We start from the raw sequence: 25,936 nt of genomic DNA on the forward strand, positions 1-25,936 counted from the left end.
GCCCGGCCCGGGCCTTCCGTGTCCACAGGGTCAGACAGTGGGTGGGCCTCCGGGCCGGGCTTCTTCCACTTCGTCCCTGTGTCTGAGGTTCCCCCACGCTGTAGTGCGCACAGTAATTCATTCTTCGTGGCTGAGCCGTATCACAGGGTGTGGAACGTTATTGGACATGGGCTGTTCCGTATCTCTCAGCTGCTGTGAGTCATGCTGCCGTCCACATCCACGTACACGGTTTAGCGTGGGCTTCCGTTTTCGTGTCATTTGGGCCGTTCATTTCTGGGTCACGTGGTAACGGTTGGACAGGTGAGGGCTAGAGTCGTGTTTTCCTTCCCCCCCAAACCTCCGAGCTAAGGAAGCCGTTAGTTTGCGTAGATGTCTCAGACTTTCAGGTCCCAGTCCCTTTGCTGTGCCAACTCCATCAATGTTTTCACAGCATCAGTGAGGAGATTTTCACCGTGAGACGCCACAGGACGGGCGTGAAGGAGCCCTGGCGGGGCGCTGTGGGTTTGAGGCCTTAGCGGTGATGGCGTGGCGCTTGACCTCGGGCCCTGCGGGAGCCCGAGGGTCCCTGACCTCGCCCGTGAGCCCGTGGTGCAGCGTGTGCAGCCGGGCCTGCGGGTGCGTGCCTGCTTCTGAGCAGCTTCGGGCACTCGCTTCTCTGAAGCATCGTGTTTCCAGAACTCTCCACGCTGCCAGGATTCACTCTCTTAGAAACTAGGAAGTCCTGTGCCGAGTGTCAGCTGAAACCAGGATGAATATGCTTTTGGCAATGAACCCATTTCTTGTTCTCTGATCCGAGTCAGTCTTCACTGACCTCTGAGAATTAGCTTGCTGTTGGGCTAAAGCTTAGCTCAAAGATGGAAGGAGTGCGTCTCGCAGCAGTAAACCGCTTGCTGAGCTATGCTGTCCACGGGAAGGACCCGTTGCCATGGCACCTGGAGGCTGTGTACGGATGTATGTTCCCCGTATTCCCTGACACTTGGTTCCTTCTTACTGCGGACAGAGGATGGGCAGAGATGTCGAGAACAAAGCCAGGGGAAAAGACAACCAGGGATTGGTCTACATACATGTCGCTTTAACTTAACCATGTTTAGTATTTCGGATCAGTTGTCTTATTCTTCACCCTCAGCAGTTTTGTGAGCGAGGGCCGATGGGAATGCTGGACCAGGAAGCAGGCTCAGAGAAGGCGTGGACCGAGCAGATTAGCGACCAAACCCGTCGAGTCCTAGAGCTTCCCCGAGCTGCCATTCCTTTACCTGCGAAATGGGCTCACTGATCAGTCAGAGCATTGTCAATGTCGAGTCGTGTGTGCTCACATGCTGAAGGAACTGGAAACACTGTAAAAATTTGAACTTTTTTTTTTTTTTTAATATATTTTATTGACTTTTTTTACAGAGAGGAAAGGAGAGGGACAGAGAGCTAGAAACATCGATGAGAGAGAAACATCGACCAGCTGCCTCCTGCACACCCCCCACCGGGGATGTGCCCGCAACCAATGCACACGCCCCTGACCGGAATCGAACCTGGGACCCCTCAGTCCGCAGACCGACGCTCTATCCACTGAGCCAAACCGGTTTCGGCAAAATTTGAACTTTAAAAAAAAAACTTAATATGTTACCCAAGGGGTAAACACTCCTGGTAGAATAACAGTTCCATGAATCAGCATCCAGAACACTTCCGAAGCTCAGAGAGCCGCTTACTGTTTTGTCTTGTAAAAGTGGGCTCACCCTGGACACGTTTTGTTGACTGTGTGTCTGATAGACATCTGTCTGTCACTGCCCATGCTTCCCCGTCGCGGGCCTTCCCGGCCTCCTACCTCCTTCTCTTCCAATTTAAAGGCCTACCCCGAGGAGAGTTTTTAGAAGGAGCAGAACTGCCAGGCTTCCTTTTAATGTTTTACAGTCATTTCCCGTGTATCCACTTGTCATTACTCCTAACTTTCTAATCCATTTGTGGCATGCTCGGCCTCCCGCACAGAAGCAGCTCCTGACCTGAAAGCAGAGGCGAAATCGCAGTCTGGCTGAGTCAGACACAAAGACCCCATTGAGTGTAAAGGAAGCCCTCAACGCTGGGGGGCCCTCGAGGTGGACTGTTACTTACCGTCGCCAATGACAACCACCAAACACACCTGGCGGGAAGGGGAGTTTGCCGGCCCCGTGGCCAGCACTGGCCACTGCCTGCTGCCCCTCGGCCTCCGGTGTCCCGTGTCCCGGGCCTCCTGGGTCTGCGTCCTGCCGTTCCTGCGGGAGCTCTGGCCCCGGGTCCTCAGATGCACCCTAGGAAGGCGGCCCAGGCTCCCTGCCACCCCCAGGCTTCCGTTCCCGGCTCTCTCATCCATACTATGCCCCCCCGCTTTTTCACAGGGTAACGTTTTTATATTTAGAATCAGGCAGCTGGACTCAGGTTAGACGATCCCAGCTTTGTTGGCAACATCCAAAGCACCGTAGTCAGAAGCCAGGCGAGCATATGCCTGCTTCTCCCCACCAGGCCTGAGCAAGGTGGTGGCCTTGGCCTTGGCCTCATCAGTGTCACAGAGCTTCTTCACAGCCTGTCTGATCTGGTGCTTGTTGGCCTTGATGTCCACAGGAACACCGTGTCTCGTTGTCTCCGGTCTCCTTCCGGGCTGACTTGGGGCCGGGGGTTTGGCGGCGCAGTGGTCAGGCCTGTCTCTCGGGGGCGCTCTTCTGAGGACGGGTGGGGCTCCGGAGCCTCCAGGTCGGGCGTCGGAAGGTGTGAGGTGCGGATCTTGGTTTTGTGGCTGTGCCCCCCTCCACGCTGTTTTCTCTCCTCCGAGCCTTTGCTTTGGCTTCGGCTCTGGGGGCGGAGGGGAGGGGGGGGCGCCGTCCTCATGTGTCCCTTCTGGAATCGGAACCTCTCCCCCCCCCCCCGCTGTTTCCCCCCCGCAGGGCCTTCCTCCGGGTAGATTTCTGCAGGGTCAGCGCTGGCGAGGCCCGTGAGAGGGAGAGTGCGCCCCTCTGCTGCCCGGTTCCCTGGGGCACTGGTTACTTACAGGGAAACGGGACGAGAGAGGAGGAAGAAGTTGGGTGGAAAGAAGCCCTTCCTAAACTTCATAAATGAAATCACAGTTCAGCAAACTAATCCCAGACTCCAATAAGCTAGACATAAAAGTAAACCAAATGCGCCCTGGCTGGTATGGCTCAGTGGATGGAGCGCCGGCCTGTGGACTGAAGGGTCCTGGGTTCGATTCAGAGGCACATGCCCAGGTTGCAGGCTCGATCCCCATAGGAGGCGTGCAGGAGGCAGCCAATCAGTGATTCTCATCATTGATGTTTCTATCTCTCTCCCTTTCTCTGAAATCAATAAGAAAAAAAGCACAACCCTTAATAAAAAAAAAAGTAAACCAAATGCAAAAGGTGGTCAATAAAATGAACAGGAATGAAAATCTGTAGGCAAGAGATAGTGAAGGATAGATAAAAAAGCAGGTCTTTTTATAGATAAATAGATAAATGAATAACCAATAGATACTTACAAAAAAGGTAAGGAAAAAGCAGTAGTTCAAAGACTTTAAAAAATATCTAGCTTCGCCCACCACCCCAAAAATGCAAAATCAAGCAACGAGACAGGACTTCTGACATATGAAGAGTTAATCTGGTTTTTGTTTTGTTTGTGAGAGTCCCGGCACGCTTGTGCTGAGATGGGTATCTCTGTGTGTTGCTGGTACGGGCATAAAGAGCTACAGGCCTTTGGAAAGCGAGTGGGCCACATTTACAGAGGCCTGAAAACGTGTGTTCCTTGAACCCAGAGATCCTGTATCTAGGAATTTATTCTAAAGACATAACCCAAAAATCGGAAAGAAAAATAAAGCTTGTTGCCTCAAATAGTTACACATTACATTACTTATATTAAAAAAAACAAACAAACAAAAGCCTAAATACACTGAGTGGCCAGATTATGATCATCTCTGAACGCATAATAATCTGGCCACTCAGTGTCTATCCTGTATAATAAAAGGCTATTATGCAAATTGTCCCCTCGACCAGGAGTTCGACCAGCAGGCAGGCCGGCCAACTGCCCATGTCCCCTCCCCCTGGCCAGGCTGGCCGGACCCCACCCATGCACGAATTCATGCACCTGGCCTCTAATATATATATATATACACTCTGAGTGGCCAGATTATTATGCGTTCAGAGATCATCATAATCTGGCCACTCAGGGTAGACTGCGACGCGGCAGTAACATAATGATGACGGTACGTCAGTGTGACGGCTGGGGGTGGGCATGGTGGTGTGGACGTGGAAGAGGCTCTCGCTGAAGGTTGAGGGAGGACATTGACATTGATCTAATATAAGAGCTCACCTCTATTTAAAGTAAAAAGTCTCCGCAGTGGCTTTTCTGGCGAAGCAGAAAAAGCCGTGCGCTCACCAGAGACCGAGAGAAAACAGCCCAATGTCAGTGGCGGTTACAGGCACTAACATTGCTGCATTTCAGAACCTTACAACGCGCCCCCCCCAAACATTTGTTTTTATTAATTGCAGAGAGAGGAAGGAAGAGGGAGAAAGATAGAACATCAATTGGCTGCCTCCTGCACGCCCCCTACTGGGGGTCAAGCCCGCAACCCAGGCCTGTGTCCTGACCTGAATCGAACCGTGACCTCCTGGTTCGCAGGTCGACTCACCCACTGAGCCACGCCGGCCGGGTAGGAACTTTACAACTGTTATATGATGAATGTGGAATGCTGTTACAATGGGGGAAATTACCTTTAAAAATACCCGTGGCTTAGTGAGTGTCATTTCCTTTCCTTCTACCGGATCTGTATTTTAACAGGAAATTCTTTGTGTTAAAGGGAAAAAAACGTTGACTCCATTCCTCAGCCGGCATCCGAGCCCCGTGCTGGGGCGTAAGTAGGCAATTTGCTTCCGTCTTACTGACTCTCATGTCCGTCGGGTGTACCGCCCCACGCAGCTTCCGTGTTGGTGGGAGAGGGTTCCGGGCTGGGCCCCGCCCGCCGGGTGGCGGGTTTAGGGGGGATCGTGCGGGTTTCTCTGCGTGGCCTTTGCAGGGAGAAGACATTGCTACGTCCTCTGCCCTGTGCTTATCGTGAGGAGGAAGCCCAGGACGCTGTCCCTTTTGTAGACGGTGCCGACAGTCAGAGTTATTGGTGTGGAAATGAAACATATCAGGGGGTCTGGAGACTCAACGTGAGTCAGTATTTATGGACACCCATTGATCCTGGAAGAAGTGGGAGGAGTTCTGGGGCCTGGACGTATCCTCGGGAAGGGCTGTGGTTCCGGGGGGCAGGGTGCTCCCCCACATCGCACCGAGCGGCTCTGGGCATCCCCGGGGCTCCCTGTCAGAGGTCCAGTGCAATGGTGTGAGTCAGGCTGTAACAATAAGTAAGAACCAATGAATTTTTTTTTTAATGATTTGGATCTTTTTTTAAAATATATATTTTTATTGATTTCAGGGAGGGAGAGAGAGAAACATCAATGATGAGAGAGAATCATGGATCGGCTGCCTCCTGCACGCCCCCTACTGGGATGGAGCCTGCATCCCCAGCACGTGCCCTGACCGGGGATTGAACTGGTGGCCTCTTGGTTCACAGGTCGATGCTCAACCCCTGAGCCACCCCGGCCGGGCCCAATGAATTTTTAACTGAATGGCCAGCCGGGTAGCTTCGTGGACAGGCGATGGATGAATAGAATTACCGGTGAATTAATGCGCGCTCGCAGGAGTCCCAGAATAGCTGTCCCCGCGTCTGCTTCAGGAGCCGAGGCTCGTTGCTCAGACGGGCGCCCTCTCCCTGAGCCGGGATTGAAGTCGGGAAGCCGGGTTGCAGGCCTGCCTCGCCCCAGCACGGCCGTCACTAATGAGACTTTTCAGGAACAGCCAGTCCCGTGCCCCGAGGCACCCTTCCTCCCTGAGCGCTGCAGTGTCTGCTGTACGTCAGCTAATTTGGGCCTCACACCAGCAGCTCTGGCCTCCATCAATGATTCATGCCCGGAAAGCATTTAAGTGCATTTGTTTTCTAATAACTCCCTCCCCGGGTCCATTAGGCATGAATCCAGTCAGTTTGGCATCTCTTTATGAAAATCCAAGAAATAAAAGATCTAAAATCTAGCCGTATCGATCGCCCAGCTCCCCCACACCCTTCCCAGGAAACCGGGGCTGGCAGCTGCAGGTCTCAGAACTCCGGGGTCAGTGGGAGGAGGATGGCGAGGGACCAGCCGCGCGCAGGAAGCCAGTCACTGGGGCCGACACGAGGGACAGAAAAGCCGCTGCGTGTCCCCTCGCCGCGCTTCTCTGAAGGGCCCTCAGGCACGCCCGCTCCGTGGGCTCCGCGGAGTGGACCCGCGCCTGCACAGTGCTGCCTCCAAGCTCCAGTCCCTGGTGTGCACCCCTGGATGGGTGCCCTGTGCCCGCCCCTGGGTCAGAGGTCAGCATCTGCCCAGCAGAACCTGTGGGCGCCCTGACCGCTCTGACTCTCCCACCACCTCCAGGGGGCAGACTGCTGTCAGGGGCTCCGGGGCCAGAGGAGGGAGCTGTCGGGGGCCTGCCTAAGGCCAGAGCGCCTACATGTCCGAGCGGGTCTCAGGCGCCTTCCCCACCTGATAGACCCACGGGGACAGCGCCCCCCACGGGTTCCAGCCTTCACAGGTGTGTCTGGGAGGGCCACCGCCCCGGTGACAATATGGTGCCGAGATCAGAGCCACGGTTCCGATTCCAGTCCGGCCTGTCCCTTCGGCACCGGACGGCCTCGCTACCTGGACGCGCTCACCGGCAGCGGACGGGTGGGCGCTCCCCCGGAGGATGAATTGTCTTCACGGCACCTCCGGTTCCGGTTCCGGGACGGTGGGGTTTTGTCAGGGCTTCAGAACAAGTTTGGGAAACTTCCACGCTTGAACGTAACGTAAACATTTATTCCCGCCGAGTATCTCCTGAAGTAGTTCGCGCTCATGGCTGCTGGATGTGCAGCGGCCGGCCGGCGCCCCGAGCCTGCAGACCGCGCACACTGAGTCAGCTCTCTGCACCCCACGACCTCGCGACCCCGCGACCCCGTGACTGTGGGAGAGCTGGACTGGGGTTGGGAGAGGGGGCAGTCTACCTGAAGGAGGGCTGGTCGGGGCCTGGGCGAAGGACCGTCGCTCAGGAACTTGTGGTCGGCGCAGCCGTGAGAAACGGGGCCGTGAGTGGGTGGACCAAGGCCAAGTTCACGCGAAGCGTGGCTGCCTCGGCGCCCGTTTCACAAGCCGCGCACTGGTGGCCGAGTGACGAGCTTGAGTCTCAGACATGCACTCCCCATGTGACCTTCGCATGTCACCTTGTCTGACCCTCAGTTTCCCCATCTGTGAAACGGGTAACCACCCTCCCCCCTGGGGCCTGGCAGTGCACGGGGTCACGTGTGTAAATCACTCCGTTTCCTGACCCGGCCGCGCTGGCGGCTGTTCGGAGCACGTGGTGTCTCGCTCCCCCTTCTTTAGATGCGGAAGCGGCACCGGCCTCAGAGCCCCCCCTCCTCACCCCCCGCCAGTCCCCGCCCCCGGCTGCCCTCCCGGCGGGACGGGTGCGGGCGGTCCCTCCGTTCTCCACCGAGGTCTCCCCGCATTGGACAGAAGAGCCCCTTGGAAGCTGGTTTTCTCTTCTCAGAACCAACGGGTCCGTAGAAACGAAGACGCCCCCGTGTTCATCGTGTTCATCGTCCTAAAATAGAGCGAGACGAGGCCGGGTGCTGGAGGACAGGGGGAAACGCTGAGTGTAGCTTCAGGCTCCGGCAGGGCGCGGGGCTCTACCGGACGCCTTGTCCCGTCAGGGCTGCCGGCCAGAGGGCTGCCCCCCCGAAACTAAAACCAGCTGACGGCATTGGGCTCCCGCCAGGCCCGGGGGCGCTCTTTGACCTGGGACTTAGAGCTGGTCCCGGAGACGGTCGGGGCTGAGGACACGTCCTCCTGTTGTGTTTTGGGCCGCGGGTCACTCTGCCCCCCAGAACTTAACGCCAAAGGCACCCCGGCCTGTCGGCTCAGCGCTGAGTGGCCGCCTCGGGCTCCACGGCTCTCGGGCCGCCTTGTCCGGAAGGAAACGCCAAACCGCCAGCGCGGCTGAGCGGGCTTCCTGGGAGCCACGCTGCGGGGCTGGGCCCAGAGCCCAGTCTCCGGGGCTGAGCGGGCTCAGTTTGCTTTACACCGAGACTCCGTGGAGAGCGTGCCGGTGCCGGGGGACCCCGCTGGTCCTCCCGATGCCGTGTGCCCTGAGCGTGAAGCGGGTGGGGTGACCGGTGGGGGTACGCAGGGCACCCCAGTCCAGGGCCTTGGGAGGTGGAGCCCCCAGGTCACCCCGTGACCTCGCCCAGAGCAGGTGTGAGCTCAGGGCGGTCTCGCCAGGAGGAGCGGCTTGGAGCCGAGCTGGGGGATGAGGTGGGGGTGCTGGGGAGAGTGCGTTCAGGCAGAGATGGCCGCTGGGGGGACCCCAGGAATGCGGACGCTCCCACTGGCGTGAGGAGCTGGCCGGGCTGAGGGCGGGGAGCCCAGGCGGCCGGCGCTTCTCGGTGGTGGAGCCGCGGACCGGCCACGCCGCTCGGCCTTGGGGTCTCGGTCCCCTCCGGGTGACAGCAGGGCCCACCTCGCAGGGTGCTGGGGCAGCTAGAGGGCTCCTGTTCTGGGAAGGCGGCCGCGTGCCCGCACTGAGGAGGCTGAGCAAGGACAAACCAGCCAACGCACAAGGCATTCCACCGCCGAGGCTCTGTTTGAAGCGGCTTTCTTCTTCTTCTTGTCGCCCCTCGACTGGAACAGCACGTGGCGCCCAGCGGCGCGGCTCCGTGGCTGGGCATGGGCCCGGGGGCAAGGGGTCCCCGTTCGATTCCTGGTCAGGGCACGTGCGGGCCGTGGGCTCGATCCCCGGGGGGCGTGCAGGAGGCAGCCCGTCGATTATGTTCTCTCTCCTGCTCCTCTCCCTTCCTGTCTGAGAATCGCTAAAACAACCTTAAACAGAAAGGCACAGACGCGTCCTGACGTCTCCCCTTGGCTTGTCTCTAGACGCTCCGAGCCCGGCCCTGCTTTCCTCCGGGAGGACCTGCCGGGCGTGGCTGTTCCGAGGGCGCCTCCGCCATGGACCTCGTGGGGCTGCTGAAGTCGCAGTTCCTGTGCCACCTCGTCTTCTGCTACGTGTTCATCGCCTCGGGGCTCATCGTCAACACCCTGCAGCTCCTCACGCTCCTGCTCTGGCCCATCGACAAGCAGCTCTTCCGCAGGCTCAACTGCCGGCTGTCCTACTGCGTCTCCAGCCGTAAGCGCTTCCCCCCTCTCCCCCCTCTCCTCTCCCTGCCTCCCTCTCCTCCCTCCTCCCTCTCCTCCTTCTCCTCTCTCTCCTCTCCTCCCTCTCCTCTTCTCTCTCCTCCCTCTCCTCCCTCTCCTCTCCTCCCTCTCCCCCCTCTCCTCTCCTCCCTCTCCTCCCTCCCCTCTCTCCTCCCTCTCCTCCCTCCTCCCTCTCCTCCCTCTCCTCCCTCCCCTCTCTCCTCCCTCCCCTCTCTCCTCCCTCTCCTCTCTCTCCTCCCTCTCCTCCCTCCCCTCTCTCCTCCCTCTCCTCCCTCTCCCCCCTCTCCTCTCCTCCCTCTCCTCCCTCCCCTCTCTCCTCCCTCTCCTCCCTCCTCCCTCTCCTCCCTCTCCTCCCTCCCCTCTCTCCTCCCTCCCCTCTCTCCTCCCTCTCCTCCCTCTCCTCCCTCCCCTCTCTCCTCCCTCTCCTCCCTCCCCTCTCTCCTCCCTCTCCTCCCTCTCCTCCCTCCCCTCTCTCCTCCCTCCCCTCTTTCCTCCCTCTCCTCCCTCCCCTCTCTCCTCCCTCTCCTCCCTCTCCTCCCTCCCCTCTCTCCTCCCTCTCCTCCCTCTCCTCCCTCTCCTCTCTCCTCCCTCTCCTCTCTCCTCCCTCTCCTCTCTCCTCCCTCTCCTCTTCTCTCTCCTCTCCTCTCTCTCCTCTCCCCCCTCTCCTCCCTCTCCTCTCTCCTCCCTCTCCTCTCTCCTCCCTCTCCTCTTCTCTCTCTCCTCTCCTCTCCTCCCTCTCCTCCCTCCTCCCTCTCCTCCCTCTCCTCCCTCCCCTCTCTCCTCCCTCTCCTCCCTCCCCTCTCTCCTCCCTCTCCTCCCTCTCCTCCCTCTCCTCCCTCTCCTCCCTCTCCTCTCTCCTCCCTCTCCTCTTCTCTCTCCTCTCTCTCCTCTCCTCTCTCCCCTCTCCTCCCTCTCCTCTCTCCTCCCTCTCCTCTCTCCTCCCTCTCTTCTTCTCTCTCCTCTCTCTCCTCTCCTCTCTCTCCTCTCCTCCCTCTCCTCCCTCTCCTCTCTCTCCTCTCTCTGCCTCCCTCTCCTCCCTCTCCTCCCTCTCCTCCCTCTCCTCTCTCTCCTCTCTCTGCCTCCCTCTCCTCCCTCTCCTCCCTCTCCTCCCTCTCCTCCCTCTCCTCTCTCTCTTCTCCTCTCCCTGCCTCTCTGCAGCCGGCTCTGCAAATCAGGCTCTTACAGGCTCACGGGGCTCTCGCTGCGCCCTACGCTACATATGTATTTGCTTCTGTCTGGATGTGGCTTGAAGTTGTCTATTTTTGCCCTCGCTCTTAACATATTGGTTTTTGAGTGAGTGACGCCAGCAGCACACCGTTCAGCAGGCACAGAGGTGTCCTACGCAGAGCGAGGTGCGTTCTGTGTTTCTTTAGGGTTCCTCCTCAGGAGGCATCGGTGTTACTGATTCCTTGGTTGTGCCTACAGGAATGCATGTGTGTGGGAACAAGGGTCTTGGGAGTGTGTGCGGGTGCAGGCGTGTGTCTGATGTGTGTAGATAGATGATGCAAACACATATTTGAAAAGCTAAACGGCAATTTAATATATTGTTCTCTTTCTTGCTTCTTTTCTTTAACTTTATATTTTGAAACTAGAGGCCCGGTGCACGAAATTCGTGCCCGGATAGGGTCCCTAGGCCTGGCCAGCGATCAGGGCCGATCAGGGCCTTCCCTCCCCGGCTGCCGGCTGGCCCTTCCTTCGTTCTGTGCCGCCCCCTGGTGGTCAGTGCACGTCATAGTGAGCGATCGAATTCCCGGTCTCCAGGTCGAACTCCCGAGGGGACACTTTCCATATTAGCCTTTTATAAATATAGATGATTGTAGATTTTCACGCAGTTGTAAGAAATAATATCGAGAGATCCCATGTGCCCTTCAGCCAGTTTCCCCGATGATAACGTCTTCAACACCACAGTATAGTATCCCAACAAGAAAATTAGCATTCACACAACCCACCAACCGTATTCAGATTTCCCCATTTTATATGCATTCCTGCATGTGTGCGTGTGTGTGCGCGCACATGCGCTTGATTATACTGGACTATTAAAACATGACCAATCCAAGTAGCCTGGATTTCAATGATGAACATGAAAAAGATGGATCAGAATAATGGGGAGTCTAGCGATGGGTTTAATAGTTGATGGACCATAAATCTTCACCTGTTCTCCACGGGAGAAAATGCAGCTCATCAGTAGCAAATATATATGGGTGTGTATGTATTTAAAAATATGAGCTCTTTCAAATTAAGCCATTAAAAATCTCTGCAACCTTAGATTATGCCAAGAATTGCTGTCATTCTGAAACCCTTTAGATGAAGCAATCCAATCTGAATTTGAATCAAGACAATAAAAGCTGCATACAGTGTCCAGATGGATTACTATGGACCCAATCCATTATTTTTAAACCTCAAGACACTCACTTGTGACGGGAAAGAATGATAGGAACATCCTTATTTTTTAAAAATATATATATATATTTTTATTGATTTCAGTGAGGAAGGCAGAGGGAGAGAGAGAAACATCCATGATGAGAGAGGATGCCCTAGCCGGTTTGGCTCAGTGGATAGAGCGTCGGCCTGTGGACTGGAAGGTCCCGGGTTTGATTCTGGGTCAGGGCACATGCCCAGGTTGTGGTCTCGATCCCCAGAGGGGGCGTGCAGGAGGCAGCCGATCAATGATTCTCTCATCGTTGATGCTTATCTCTCTCTCTCTCCCACTCACTACCTCTCTGAAAGCAATAAAAATATCTTAGAAAAAAAATGGCCCATTGGCCACAGGTCCCTGCCACAGGCTTCCCTGCCACGGCCTCCGGTACTCGGGCGTCTCCGCGGGTGGGAAAGGCGCGGCCGTCAGAGCAGGCAGCGGCGGCGACGGCTGCTCCCGGATCGTCCCTGCAGAGGGAAGGGTTGGCATGATCAAGAGAAGGAGGCGGTTGTCTCTCACCTGGTAATTTCCGAGTCTTCTTGAGCTCCGGCGTAGGCGTCTGTTTAAACGAAGGCAAACCCACAGAGCCGAGCTGACGGCACCGTCATCGAAACCTGCACTCATGTCACGTGCACACCCTCGAAGGCTCCGTGTCTGCACTCTCCCCCTCCAGAGGTCAAAGACGTGGTTAAAAGTCGGGGTCCTATCTGCAGTCAGGACGCAAGAGGCGGGGTTCTGGCCGGGCAGTGATGGGCAACCTTTTGAGCTTGGTGTCAAACTTCGCCAAAAAACTGAGCAGAACTCGGGTAGTGTGTCACTTTGAGGAAAAAACATTATTTCGCAAATGTTTCATCCTCAGGAGCAGCAAATGTTTCATCCTCGGCATGCGGCCACGTGTCATCAGAAATGGCTACACGTGTCAGTGCTGACACGCGTGTCATAGGTTCGCCATCACTGTGGCCGGGAGTACCCGTGTGCCGTGCGGTGCCGTGCCGTGCCGAGCTGAGCCGTGCTGTGCCGAGCCGTGCCGTGCTGAGCCGTGCCGAGCCGAGCCGTGCCGTGCCGTGCCGAGCCGAGCTTCGGGAAGTGGTGCATACACGCCACTCGCCCTCCGTGAACCAGGCGGGGCATGCCGGTGCTCTGGAGGCACTCTAGCCCACCCGCTCCCGCTGGGCGTTGAGATGGGTGACAAATCCGGAAACAAAGTGTGGCTTATCCATCGCACATTAAGTGGCGAACCGTCCCAAATGCACCTCCAGAACTCACCCTCCGAGACGGGCACGTCCCGCCAGAGGGCATGGAGGGCCGCAGTCCTTCCGCCCCAAGGCCCGAGCACACCCCTCGGCACGTCCGTGGGCACCTGCCACGGCACCGTGCCCGCTGCCCAGAGGGCCCGCCACGCGGTGGGTTCTCTCGCCGCCTGAGGAGGGGAGGGAGGGCAGGCCTGGACGGCATGAGGTAGAAGTGGGGGCGATGCACCGGCTGACGTCGGGGCGCCTTCCTGCAACCGGTCCGTCCATTAGGAGCTCGCCCACCGCCTTCCCGGGTCCGCCCTGGCCCGGGCCCCGCCTGTGTGAGCCGGGAACCCCCCCCCCCTCTCTCCTCTCCTCTGTAGTTGGTGCATTTCCTTGTATGTCCCCGAGCGTCCCATAAGGACAAGGGGACGACGGGGTGGACGTAGGGCTGGGCGCTGACCCTCACGAGATGCGCTGGGAGCCGGGAGTCGCGTGGCCGCCCTGCTGCTCCCACTCCGCCCCCCTCCCCTCGAAGTTTAGGTGGAAACTGCGGGGTTTGTGCGTTCCGGGGTCTGAATGGAGCCAACACTTAGGCAACCAGCAGCGTGTTTGTGGGTGTTTTCAGGAGCGAGGCCGAATAAACGTCCTGGAGACGCGGCCGCACAGCCTGGCCCGCACCATTGGCGTTAGGTGTTTGGGAAGAGCCTGGTGCTGTGCCCGGTGGGTCCGGGGCCGGTGGGTCCGAGGCTGGTGGGTCCAAGGCCAGCGCCAGCCCCGGCGGCTGACAACAGAGGCCGCGAGGACAGCGTGGTTCCGGCACGACACCCACAGGGAGCGCTTTCGGTCTAAAGTGAGAACGGACTCAGGAACGGCCTGTGAGAGCGCCTTCCATCGGCAGGCGGCTAGGCGGTGGAAGTTCTGCTTCCTCCCGTCCTCCTGGGCGTGTGGGCAGAGAGGCCGGCGGGCTGGCTTAGCACGGAAGGAGGCGGGCAGGGCAGCGAGCCTCCGCAGGGAGGAGGGGGGGCGGGCAGGGTAGCGAGCCTCCGCAGGGAGGAGGGGGGGCGGGCACAGCAGCCTGGGGAGGGGTCCATGGCCTTTCCCGGGGCCAGAGGTGCTTTTAATCTCCAGGGAGAGGCGGCAGGACTGGCCCGATGGCTTCCCTTCCCCTTGGACACTGTGGGCTCAAATATATCGGCCCGGCCAGCGTGGCTCAGTGGTTGAGCGTCAGTCTGTGAACCAGGAGGTCATGGGTTCAGTTCCTGGTCAGGGCTTGGTCCTCAGTAGGAGGCGTGCAGGTGGCAGCCAATCAATGATTCTGCCTCATTGATGTTCCTTTCTCTATCTCCCTCTCCCTTCCTCTCTGAAATCAGTAAATATATATATACATATGTATATTTAAAACACACACACACACACACAATAAAAAAACAAATTCGCCCTTTGTGCCAACACTTTGTTGTTTATTTAGGGGATAGAAGTCCTGGGATTGAGGTCTGATCACATCGGTGTGATTAGCTCAGCTCCTCCAGAGATGCGCTGGCTGTGTGGCTGGTGGGCCTGGGGGTGAGAAGCACATTGATGTCCACACAGTCTCATCAATTGCAGCTGATTCAGTGAGAGCGACAGGTGAGGGCGCTGGGCCTTGGAAACGTTTGTGAAAAGAGTAACAGGTGTGGCACACCATGCTGTTTATTGTGAACTAGAGGCCCGGTGCACAAAATTCGTGCATGGCGGGTGTGAGTCCCTCAGCCCAGCCTGCACCGCCTCCAATCTGGGACCCCTCAAGGGATGCCTGACTACCTGTTTAGGCCCGATCCAAAACAGGCGGTCGGACATTCCTCTCACAATCCAGGACTGCTGGCTCCCAACTGCTTGCCTGCCTGCCTGCCCGATTGCCCCTAACTGCTTCTGCCTGCCAGTCTGATCACCCCCTAACCACTCCCCTGCCAGCCTGATCGATACCTAACTGCTCCCCTGCTGGCCCGATTGCCCCTAACCGCTTCTGCCTGCCAGCCTGATCACCTCCTAACCACTCCCCTGCCAGCCTGATTGATGCCTAACTGCTCCCCTGCCAGCCTGATCACCCCTAACTGCCCTCCCCTACCGGCCTGGTCGCCCCTAACTGCCCTCCCCTGCAGGCCTGATTGCCCCCAACTGCCCTCCCTTGCAGGCCTGGTCCCTCCTAACTGCTCTCCCCTGCTGGCCTGATCACCCACAACTGCCCTCCCTTGCAGGCCCAGTCACCCCTAACTGCCCTCCCTTGCAGGCCTGGTCACCCCTAACTGCTCTCCCCTGCTGGCCTGATCACCCCTAACTGCCCTCCCCTGCAGGCCTGATTGCCCCCAACTGCCCTCCCTTGCAGGCCTGGTCCCTCATAACTGCCCTCCCTTGCAGGCGTGGTCCCTCATAACTGCCCTCCCTTGCAGGCCCAGTCACCCCTAACTGCCCTCCCTTGCAGGCCTGGTCACCCCTAACTGCTCTCCCCTGCTGGCCTGATCACCTACAACTGCCCTCCCCTGCTGGCCTGATCACCCACAACTACCCTCCCTTGCAGGCCCAGTCACCCCTAACTGCCCTCCACTGCTGGCCTGATCACCCACAACTGCCCTCCCTTGCAGGCCCAGTCACCCCTAACTGCCCTCTCCTGCTGGCCATCTTGTGGAGGCCATTTTGTGTCCACATGGGAGTGACCATCTTGTGTGTTGGAGTGATGGTCAATTTGCATATTACCCTTTTATTAGATAGGATAAGAACCCATTTATGCTTCTTAAACATCTGTGTATACACATATGCAAGTAAATGCTTGACTCCTAGTCAAAGGTACATGTGGGATCCTTCACACAGGCATGGCCTTCTCCGTTCCTCCATGCCAGCGAGCTTCACCGCTCAACTTCCAGTGCTGTGGGCGCATCGAGACGCAGCGGGCTTAGGGAAACGCTGTCTGAGGGCGACTTGCCTTGCACAGGGCAGCGTAGCTGTTACCAGGGTTTATACATAAACTGGTAGCCCTGCACACGAATCCATGCGCCAGTAGCTTGCTGCCGTCCTCCTGTAGCTCCCTCCACCCCCCCCCCCCCATAGCTTGCTGCTCTGCCCGCTCCTGTAGCTCTCCGCCGCCCGCTTGTAACTTGCTGCCCCACCCTCCTGCTGATCCGTGATCCTCTTGCTACGCGGTTGGTTGTTATGCTTCACGGCGTAACGACCATTTGCATACTACGTCTTTATTAGAAAGGGTTACTTCTCAGCCAAGGTGCCGTTTGTTGTTTTAAGCATTAAATTTCATCTGTGACTTGAGTCGCCACTTTCAAGTTAGGTTATAAGTTTGACTTTGGTGTTTTGTGACTTCCTAAGACCATGTGTGTGGTCTTCAGAGTGGGGGGGGGGGGGGAGGGGAGGGGAGGGGGGGGAGGGGTGTCCCTAGGAGGCAAACAAGAGGGGCCGTCAGGGTTTCAGAAGGAGAGGTTCTCATTTATGTTTCTTTTATCAGACAGATGGTACGATAAAGGAAACTGGCTATCGTCTATAAATTACATAAAACATTTCTACGTGTGCAAACTTTGCACGTGCTAAAGGTGCATACTTTATTTTTTCATTTAAATAATCAAAAACATTTGGGCCCTGGCTGGGTAGCTCAGTTGGTTAGAGCATCGGCCCCATACACCAAGGTTGTGGGTTCGATCCCCGGTCAGGGCACATACAAGAATCAACCAATGAATGCATCGATAAGGAACAACAGTTCTCTCTCTTTCTCTCTCTCTCTCTCTCTTCCATTGTGGAAACGTATTTGAGGGCCTCTGCCTCAGCCCGGGGTTTGGGTGTTGGACGCGGGAGCTAGAACTTTGCACCGTTTGGAGCAAGGGAAACTGGGTTTCAGGGAACCAAGCTCCAAAGCAGAGGGACGAGGGATGGCAGGAACCCCGCTTTCCCTGTGACCCAGGGTCTCACGGGTGCAGTGGGACCGAGGGGGTGGACGCTGTGAGGGTTCCTTCTCGGCCTCCCAGGCCCAGAGAGAGGCAGAGAGCGGGTGGGCGGTGCCCCACGCCGCGGCTTGTTCTGAAGGACACCACCCCCAGCAGGGCCTTGGGCCTCAACACCATGTTTTCAGAGCCCTGCCCCCTCCCCCCCCCCCCCCCCCAGTTCCGCAGCCGCATCCTGGGAGCCAGAGTGAGTGGCCCTTCTCCTCGCCCGGCAGCTCCAGGCAGCCGTTCTCCGTGGCGCTGACGGGGTGTTGGGGTGTCGGGGTCCCGTGCTGGGGCCGTGGGGCCTGCCCGGTGTTCCCGTGAGGAAGCTGCGCCTGGCTGCGGCCTGGCTTTGCCATGGCCCCACATAACCCTGCGGGTGGCCGCCAGCCAGGCAGAGCGGGACCGTGGGAACTCCGTCGCTGCGTCCAGATGAGGGTGTGAGGCTTACGGCCATTTGCGTGGGATGGAGAGGGGGTCGTCCCCTTCGGGGATGAGGCGCACAGCGCAGCCCTCTGACGAGCACCGTGCGAGGGGCCCGATGCCCGTGACCATGGGCCTTTGCCGTGCACAAAGCCGGGCTTGCTCCTCCGCTCCACCCCAGAGCTCTGCCCGCCCGCCCTCGCCCTGCGCCATGCCCTGGCATCGGTCTCTGGCAGGGCTGTCCCATCGCCGCCAGGAACAGAAACACCCCCCAGCCCCCCCCTCCCCCGGGCAGCGCCGTGTCATCAGGGCCGCCCTGTGCAGCCAGCAGCCGCTCTGTCTGGGGGAGCAGGCGCCCCCTCTCCAATGGTCGGATGAATGAATGTGCGAGGCCACCGCTACCAGGAACGAGCCACGTGGGAGCAGGGGCCTCGCAGGGAGCAGGCAGCTGACCGGGCGTTCCAAGTGGGCCATTGCGGCCTGGCCAGGGAGCAGCGGGGGCGGGGGGGGGCGGGGCGAGGGGAGGGAGGCAGCAGGCCGGACCGGCATCCCCGCCCGGGTGTGAGTCATTTCTCACTGAAGCGTCATGTGCCAATGGAGTGGCTGTCCCTCCGGTCGCATTAGGATGCTCGTGGGCATGTGACTGTCCCTGTGCTGCGGGTCCAGCAGCCCCGCTGTGACCGACAGGACCAGATTCCGCTCCCACATCTCCAGCCGGAGGCGGGATCAGTGACAGGAGGGCTGGGGCGCAGCCAGCCGCCTTCGTGTTGGGTTAGCACAGGTCTGGCCGGCCTCCACCCAGGCAGGTGCTGGCTAAGGCTTCCATCCTGGGTGTGGGGTGTTTGGAGCCGCCCTGGTGCCTCACCTGCACCCCAACATCATGAAAAGCACATTCCAACAGCGCAAGGCCCTTCGATTCCACTCAGTAAACATGTATTGAGCACCTGTTGTTTGCATGTCCCAGGCATCGTTCTCAGTAAATGATCACTGAACTGCACGTCCCGGACTGGGCCCAGCGTCTGCCTGCAGGCCTGCACCCCCAGTCTCCCCTCAGCGGCTTCCCCCCCGCCCTCCGGCCTCGGGGGAGGGAGCGGCTCATGGTAGAGCTCCACCTGGGTCCTGGGTGAGGGTGCGGAATGCCTCTCCCGGGCCTCCTCACCAGGCTCCAAGCTGCCGGATGGGCCACGCCTCCGTTTCCTAGGCGATGCCGCCTTCCCTGCTGGGGGGTGCGCGTCTCCCCGGAAGGGCACCGAGGTCTCGGGGTGTTTGCAGTGGCGTCGGCTTGTGTTCCCAGGGGCCGCGCTGATGATGGCGTTTCGTTTGAGCTTAATTCTTCCTGGGGGCAGCCACACGTCATCCCGGCCCCTGTGTGATTGTTGCAAAGTACCGATCGGTGGAACTCCAATTGCCATTCGATCCTATGGTAACGACAGGCCAAGCGTTCTTTACTTAAACCGTCAGCACCGAGTAGGTTCCGGTGGAGCACAAAGAATTATTTTCCGGCTTTTCTGGTTTGGTTGGGGTTTTTTCCTCGCTGTAGCTATGAATCGTGAAAGTCTAAGACAGTGATGGCGAACCTATGACACGCCTGTCAGCACTGACACGCGTAGCCATTTCTGATGACACGCGGCCGCATGCCGAGGATGAAACATTTGCTGCTCCTGAGGATGAAACATTTGCAAAATCATGTTTTTTCCTCAAAGTGACACACTACCCGAGTTCTGCTCAGTTTTTTGGCGAAGTTTGACACACCAAGCTCAAAAGGTTGCCCATCACTGGTCTCTCCCTTTCTCTCTGAAATCAATAAAAATATATTAAAAAAAAGAAAAAAGAAAGAAAGGCTGGGATATAAGTGAGGCCCAGGCCCGTTGCTGAGCCTTTGCCAGGGTTCTGGGACACGTGCCCTGCACGTTCATGAGGCTGGCGGGGCACAGAGTGGGGACACCAACAACACATCCCAGGTGGCGCGGCTCAGCCAGTCCACCTGCTCCCGGGGGCAGAGTGGCCGTGGGAGAGCCACCCGCTTCCGTGTCTTCATCTGCAGAATGGAGAGTAAGCGCCCGTGCTCCCCATGGCTGTCGGGGTCACCGGAGGTCACCTCACCAGTGCGAGGGACCCGCAGACCTGCCCTTGGCTGCTCAGCCTCGACTCAGAGTCCAGCCCTTCCCCTTCCTAGAGCCACGGTGGTGTCTGTTGCCATGGTGACGGCCAGTTACATCCAGGCCTCCCAGTTACATTTATTTGACACAAGCGGTGAGTAGATGTTGGGAGGTGCGTGCCTCAGAAACGCACGGCGCCCGCCTTAGTGAGTCTTCCATTTGGTGCCGCGTGAGACGGACTTCGGCCAAAAGACCCTTTGCCGCTTACCTGCTCCTCAATGTCACCAGGCCCTTCGTAGTCCCTCGGCCACTCGGGAGGCACAGTACGTGTGTTACCTTGTTGGGAACACGAGTCAGAAGTTGCCCTTGAACCAGGTGGTGTTTGGGGAGTTTCAGAACCATGGGGTGACCTCCTCGCTCACCCCAAGTCCGAGCAGAATAAACAATGTGCACGTCACCCTCGACAATTAAGAGTCGCTCTGGTAGAGACGTCCGTCTGGTTCTGGAAAGAACAGAGTGGGCTCCGCCGAGGGAAGGAAGCAAAGTCTCATGTCAAGAAAAGGTTTTTAGCCCTAACCAGTTTGGCTCAGTGGATAGAGCATCGGCCTGCAGACTGAAGGGTCCCAGGTTCGATTCCAGTCAAGGGCATGTACCTTGGTTGTGGGCACATCCCCAGTGGGGAGTGTGCAGGAGGCAGCTGATCGATGTTTCTCTCTATCCCTCTCCCTTCCTCTCTGTAAAAAATCAATAAAATATATTTTTAAAAAGAAAAAAAAAAAAGAAAAGGATTTTAAAAACGCAGTCCCAGGACCATTGCTCCTGCACATTCAGGCCTGACAGTTACTCTGGGAGTTGTGTGTGTGTGTGTGTGTGTGTGTGTGTGTGTGTGAGCATCGCACTGTCCCTCCTCCTCACAGTCACGCTGTAAGTATTTCTCCGAGTCATGAATCGGAATTACAATTGTATTTCAGTGAGGGGCAGGTGAGAGAAGACAGTAAAGAGATGAGAAGTTAGAGCCGGTATTTACTAGTATAGTAAGTAGATTTTAAACTTTGCTTTAAATGTTCCTAAAGAGACTAGTTACTTCTTAATGTTGCTGTTAAAATAAAATAAAAAAGTAATGTGCTTGAGGCCTCTACCACTATAGCTGGTTTTCTTTTCTTTTAAAAAAAAATATATTTTTTATTGATTTCAGAGAGGAAGGGAGAGGGAGAGAGAGATGGAAACATCAGTGATGAGAGAGAATCATGGATCCGCTGCCTCCTGCACGGCCCACACTGGGGATCGAGCCTGCAACCTGGATATGTGCCCTGACCGGAATCGAACCCGGGGCCCTTTAGTCTGCAGGCCTATCCACACTCTACCCACTGAGCTAAACCGGCTAGAGCTACCAGCTGGTTTTCGGTTAATCTGGGCTCTGTAAGTCTGGGGTTCGCTGTGCCACCCCCCAGGCTGTGGAACACACATGCCCGCTGTCACGTGGGCAGCCCTGGATGCAGGACGGCGATTTGCCGCCGGCCAGGCGCTGGTTGGAGCTCCACCCAGTCCCCGCTGTGGAATTGTCCCCACGGCAGACACCAGGCGCCGGAGGCTGCAGTGCGTGCAGCTCTCCCGAGTCATTGCCGGGAAGGGGTGAGGTTCGGGGTCCAGCCTCTGTTACCAGACTAAAGGGGTCCGTTTGCGAGCGTGCATCAGAGCCGCTAAGACTCAGCGGGATTGTGCAGTGAAGAGAGTTAGGCTGACTTTTAGGAAGGGGCCCACGCCCAGACAGGGAGCTCTTTCTGAAAGACCTGGCTCCCGTGGCTTCCAGGGGATGGTTTACAGGGGGACATCATTAACCATGGTGGCCAGGGAGTGGGGATCCAGGTCAGGCCGTGGTCTCTGATTGGTCAGCGCTGGGGAAGGGGGAGCTGATCAGTGGTCTGAGGCAGCCAGGCCAGCGCTTCTCTGGTTTTGCTGCTTTTCTGGGCCTGGAGCTGAAACACCTGAGGCCCAGATGTTCTCTCTATTTGACCAAAGCTGTCTCGGGTCAGCAGAGCCCAGGCCGCCTGATCTGATGCTGACCAGGCCCTCGTCTTCCTGAGGGCCCCCAGTCCTGAGGGCCCCCGGCCCTGAGGGCCCCCGGCCCTGAGGGCTGGTCACCGGCCAATGGAGGTGAACAGGAGGGCTTCCCGCGCTCCCCCACTCGGGCCCTCAGGAGCCTTTGTAGACGTGTCCCTGGTGGCCATGGCACTGTGGCTGCACAGTGTGTCGGGCCATGGGCTCCCTGCTCAGTGTGGGCGGGGGGCCCGGGCATGTGGGGGGGAAGCTTGGAGGACTCTGGGTGGATGGAGTGCTGCCGGCCGGTGCAGCTGGGTGTCCCAGGAAGAAAGCACCAGGGCCAGGTGGTGGCCAAGGCGCAGGCCGGTGACATAACTGGAAACCGTCCAGAATGAAGGACGAGCCCGCGCCCAGGTGCGCAGAGCGCAGGCAGGAGGCCAGGAAGACGGCCTTGGATCTAAGATTTCACGGAACTGGGCTGGTATGGTGCCCGGAGGATGGGTGCCGCCAGGTCGGAAGGTAGGCGTGGCCGGGAGGGCGGGTGTGTGCGGGGAGATGGTCGGAAGGTGGGCGTGGGAAAGAGGTGAGAAGGGCTCTCCTGGCCGGCCCGGCGCGGAGGACCCCCTCCAGCCCAGGGTGGGGCCTGGCTGCCCCACAACATCCCCGAGGGGGACCGGCGGGCCGGGGTCTGGGTGGGGATCCCCAGGCTCCGCAGCGCCGGGACGGAGAGGTGCAGCTGGCTGTTAGCTCCAGCCCGGAAGTGTCTCCGAGGCTCCGGGGGCGGCCGGCCACCCTGCTGCGGGCAGAGCTGCCAGGAAGTGTCCGAAGGCCGGTTATTACTCCCATTTCTGTGCCGGCCCGAGGCCGGGGGCGCCTGGGCCGGTGAGCGGCCTGCAGCAGGGGCGGTGCAGGCAGGGGCCGGCCGAGGCCGCTCCTCCACACTCGGTGTTCCTGAGCCAGAAACTTCCTTGTGGCTGCATTTAGGAGTTTTTTGAGGATGAGATTTAATTGTTAACCTAAATAATTATCGGTGGAAAGTTACATTATAAAAAGCTATTATAAACCCCTAATTATATATACTTATGGTAGAGAGGACATAATTACATGTGTGATCATGTAATTATTAAAATCAGATAAAGCCAATTATGAAAATACCATTTTCCTTTGTTGCATCTCTGCACCTGTGGAGCCTGGCGGCTGACACGTGTTGACGCGCAGGGTCTCGAGGTCTTTTCTGCAGGAACTTGGCCTCCCCCCCTGCCCGAGTTCTCCTCGCGGGCGCTCCTGCCCAGAGGGCACAGAGGGAGAGGGGCCCGCAGCCCTGTCCGGCTGTGAGGAGCCCACACTTGGGGGAAGGTTTGGTGGGAAGGAGGGGTGCCGGGCCACGGGAGGGTCTTGGCTGTGGTCGAGATCTTGCTGGGTGCTCAGGGAGCGTGGACCCTGGGATCCAGGCCAGGATGGAGCCCAGCTTCCCATACACTGCGCCTGGAGAGACGTCGGGGCGAGGACAGGGCAGGTTTGGGGGGGATAAGTGGTGTTGCCAGAAGGGGACCCACAGGGGTGTCTCTTGGTCTTTCCTGGCTGTGTCTCTGTCCCTCAGTCATGTCTCGTGCTGTCACAGCTGTGTTAGCAGCAGCATCGCCGCGGGAGCAGAAAGCCGCTGGGTCCGTGCCAGGCCTGTGTGTAAACACGTGGAATCGTTTACACGTTGAATAGTTACAAGAAACCTTTGAGGGTCTTTATCTTCCAGCGGAGGGCCTGGCCTCCGCTCCACCTGCGTGATTCCTCTTCTCACCCCCTCCCTCCCAAATGCCCCCCCCCCCCCATACAATCGTGGTTCTTGGTGTCTGTAACTTTGAAGCTGGCTTGTGGGCTTGAGTGTCCCCTGTCTGGGTCCAAGGCCCAGCACACCCCTTCCCAGTGACGGGGCTGCCGCCACCTCAGCGTGACCATTTCCTCAGCTGTAAAATGGGGTAGTCAGCTGCTCCCCCAGCTGTGAGCGAGCTGATGTTACCATTTCCTCCTCCTCCACCAACAGGAGTAGGTGCCTCTCCCGCCCCCCCCCCCCCCCCCAATCGTCCGGTTGATCCCTGATTTGTGTCTCCTGTGTGTGATTGCCTTCAGCTAACCAGCACACCGGGACGTCACAGACTGACCTCTACGTGAGACCTGGTCTTTACAGACACCTGGGTTTGGTCCTTCATTGCCCGGAATGTAGCAGCAGCCGGGACTTTGCCAACACGCCCTCCCTGGCCTTGACCTGAGTAACGGGGAACTGTCCCACGTGGTCTCAGAAAGGAGGCAGCAGCGAGGGAGGCTGAGCCGGGGAGAGCCCCTCTGCTGGTTCCTGGCCTCCGCCTCGGGAGCAGCCGCATGGGCAGAATCTGGCAAACGGCATTTTAAACGGGACAGACGGCCTCACACTGGCTGTGCTACACTGAGGAGCTGTTGGCCCCAGATCGTGTCTGCTCGGAGGGCTCATGCACACAGGCGTCCGGGAACAGCACTGTCTCTCTCGGAGCCCCGGCCTCAGTGCCGCTGGGCTGGAGCGGGTGGCGGGGGCTGATAAGTTAGGGATCAGGGCTGCGGGGAGGGGAGGGGAGGGGAGCAGGGAGGGGAGGAACCGGTCTCTGGGAGTTTCTGCCAGATCTGATGTTGGGCGGACCCAGGGGTGTGCTCTGGCCTCCTTTGAAACCCTGAGATTTCACACCGCGTGGGAAGAGGGCAGCCACGCCCTCTCTCCTGTGTCCCCAGCAACCCCGTCCTCTGCTTTGAACAAACGCTGACATGTCCGTTTAGATTTATTCTGGGGCCAGAATATAATGGCGGCTGGGGGGGGGGGGGCGATTTAAAAGCTAGGGTGCCCGCCCTGTGAATGTCCACGAGAGCGGGACAGGCATTGAAAGGTCGCTAAAGCGAGAGCCGGGACACCTGTGAGGCCGCTGCGCCCTGAGGAGCAACCACTGTGGGTGTGAGCTCAGGAGCAGCGCCGCGTCCCAGCCACCTGCCACCCCGGCCACGATGGTCCCTGCAGGCCCCCTTACCCGGAACCAATCAAAGGGGCTTCTGGGAAATGTAGTTCTGCTGCATACCCGCAGGAACAGGAGACAAGGCCATAAGAGTGTGTGTGTTGGGGGGGGAGGGGGGGGGGGCGCTCACAGCCTGCTGAGATGAGCGAGGAGCCAGGCTTCCTCCACTGTCACCTGGTCCCAGTGACACCCCTGCGTCCAGGGCCCCTGCAGTGGCCTCCCAATGGACCTCCCCGCTTCTGCCCACTCCTCCCATCTGCGCGTAAATGCCCCCTCCCCGCTTCAGCCAGAGAGATCTTTCCAGAAGGCAAACTGTGCTGTGGGCACAATGACAGCTCACTGGCTCCATTAGGAAACCACCCCCTCTGTCGCAGAAGTCGCCCATGCCTCTGTCTGCCCGTCTCTCCCCGCCCGCCCCGCCCGCCCCTTCAGGACCACAGCCTTCTGTGCTGTAAACCCCAGGCGGCTGCTCAGTGGCCACCTGCTGTGGGCAGCGTCCACGTCAACACCCACGGCATCTCTCCAAGCTCCTCCTGACCCTACGTACAGACAAGGACGCGGACGCGGAGGGGACAGAGACATAGGCCGAAGGTCTCCGGCCAGCAAGCGACACCGGCTGGGCCGCAGCCAGGCTGTGTCTGACACTCAGCACCCATCCGTCCTAGGACAGGTGTCTCCTGTCCCTGCACAGCAGGCCCAGGAGGGGAGGAGCCTGATGTTTCACCTGCTGTCACTCCCAGTCCCTCGCATCACGCCTGCACACAGTAGGTCCCCGCCCACGCACAGTGGGTCCCCGGTCCCCGCCTGCACACAGTGGGTCCCAGGGGTGTTGAGAGCATCGTGCTGGGTCCTGGAATTGGCTGGGTTAGGGGACCATGCAGCACAGTCCTTGTCTGCGGGGCCTGTCTACAGCAGGGACACACTCTCAGGCTGAATCCGGGCCGGGATAGGCGCTGCGAAGGGCGCTGGGGAGCGGGTGACACAGGGGCCTGGCCTTGGGCAGGGAGCAAACTTGGGTGCCCCGTGTTCTCTGATGGCGGTAGAAGTATCCCAGGCAGTCCCCTCCCGGAGTATTAAGAATTCCATACATCATTCCTGGCTGCCTCTCGGAGCTCTGTAAACATGGCATGCATTCTTGGTGGAGTTGGGCTTTCTGATTTATTTTTCCCCAAGGAGCTTAACCAAGACATGTGAGGGACTCGTCTTCTCAGAGCTCCTCTCCTGCCCTGGAGCCTGTCCCGGAGCCATCCTCGTTCTTCCTCCTGCTCCTGGGCCCTCCCGGGAGGGATGGTCCGGGGACTGATCCGAAGCCTGGCCCCAGCAGTGGCTCCGCCCCAGCGGCCCCGCGGCGCGGCCTGGGCCTCGGGGGCGCGGGGTAAGCTCTGCCCTGTGGTGTGTTGCAGAGCTGGTGATGCTGCTGGAGTGGTGGTCGGGCACGGAGTGCGTCATCTACACAGACCCCCGGGCCTACC

General features: G+C 58.6%; 1 protein-coding gene across 3 annotated transcripts in view; it reads left to right on the plus strand.

Annotated features, from left to right (window-relative positions):
• The window catches only part of AGPAT4 (1-acylglycerol-3-phosphate O-acyltransferase 4), a 52,396-nt gene that overhangs the window by 12,481 nt on the left and 13,979 nt on the right, over positions 1 to 25,936 (plus strand). For 2 of the 3 annotated variants that reach the window (XR_013813952.1, XM_079780167.1), the window contains exons 2-3: positions 8,985 to 9,234; positions 25,868 to 25,936. The exon at positions 25,868 to 25,936 is cut by the window's right edge and continues 101 nt beyond it. Coding sequence is in view for 1 of the 3 variants with exons in the window: in XM_079780167.1 (XP_079636293.1) it covers positions 8,985 to 9,234; positions 25,868 to 25,936 (319 nt within the window). In the remaining 2 variants the exon portion in view is untranslated. The remainder of the gene's footprint in view (positions 1 to 8,984; positions 9,235 to 25,867) is intronic. The other variant, XR_013813951.1, reaches the window with a different exon arrangement.

Source organism: Cnephaeus nilssonii, assembly GCF_951640355.1.
Source record: "Cnephaeus nilssonii genome assembly, chromosome: 9".
NCBI lineage: Eukaryota > Metazoa > Chordata > Mammalia > Chiroptera > Vespertilionidae > Cnephaeus > Cnephaeus nilssonii.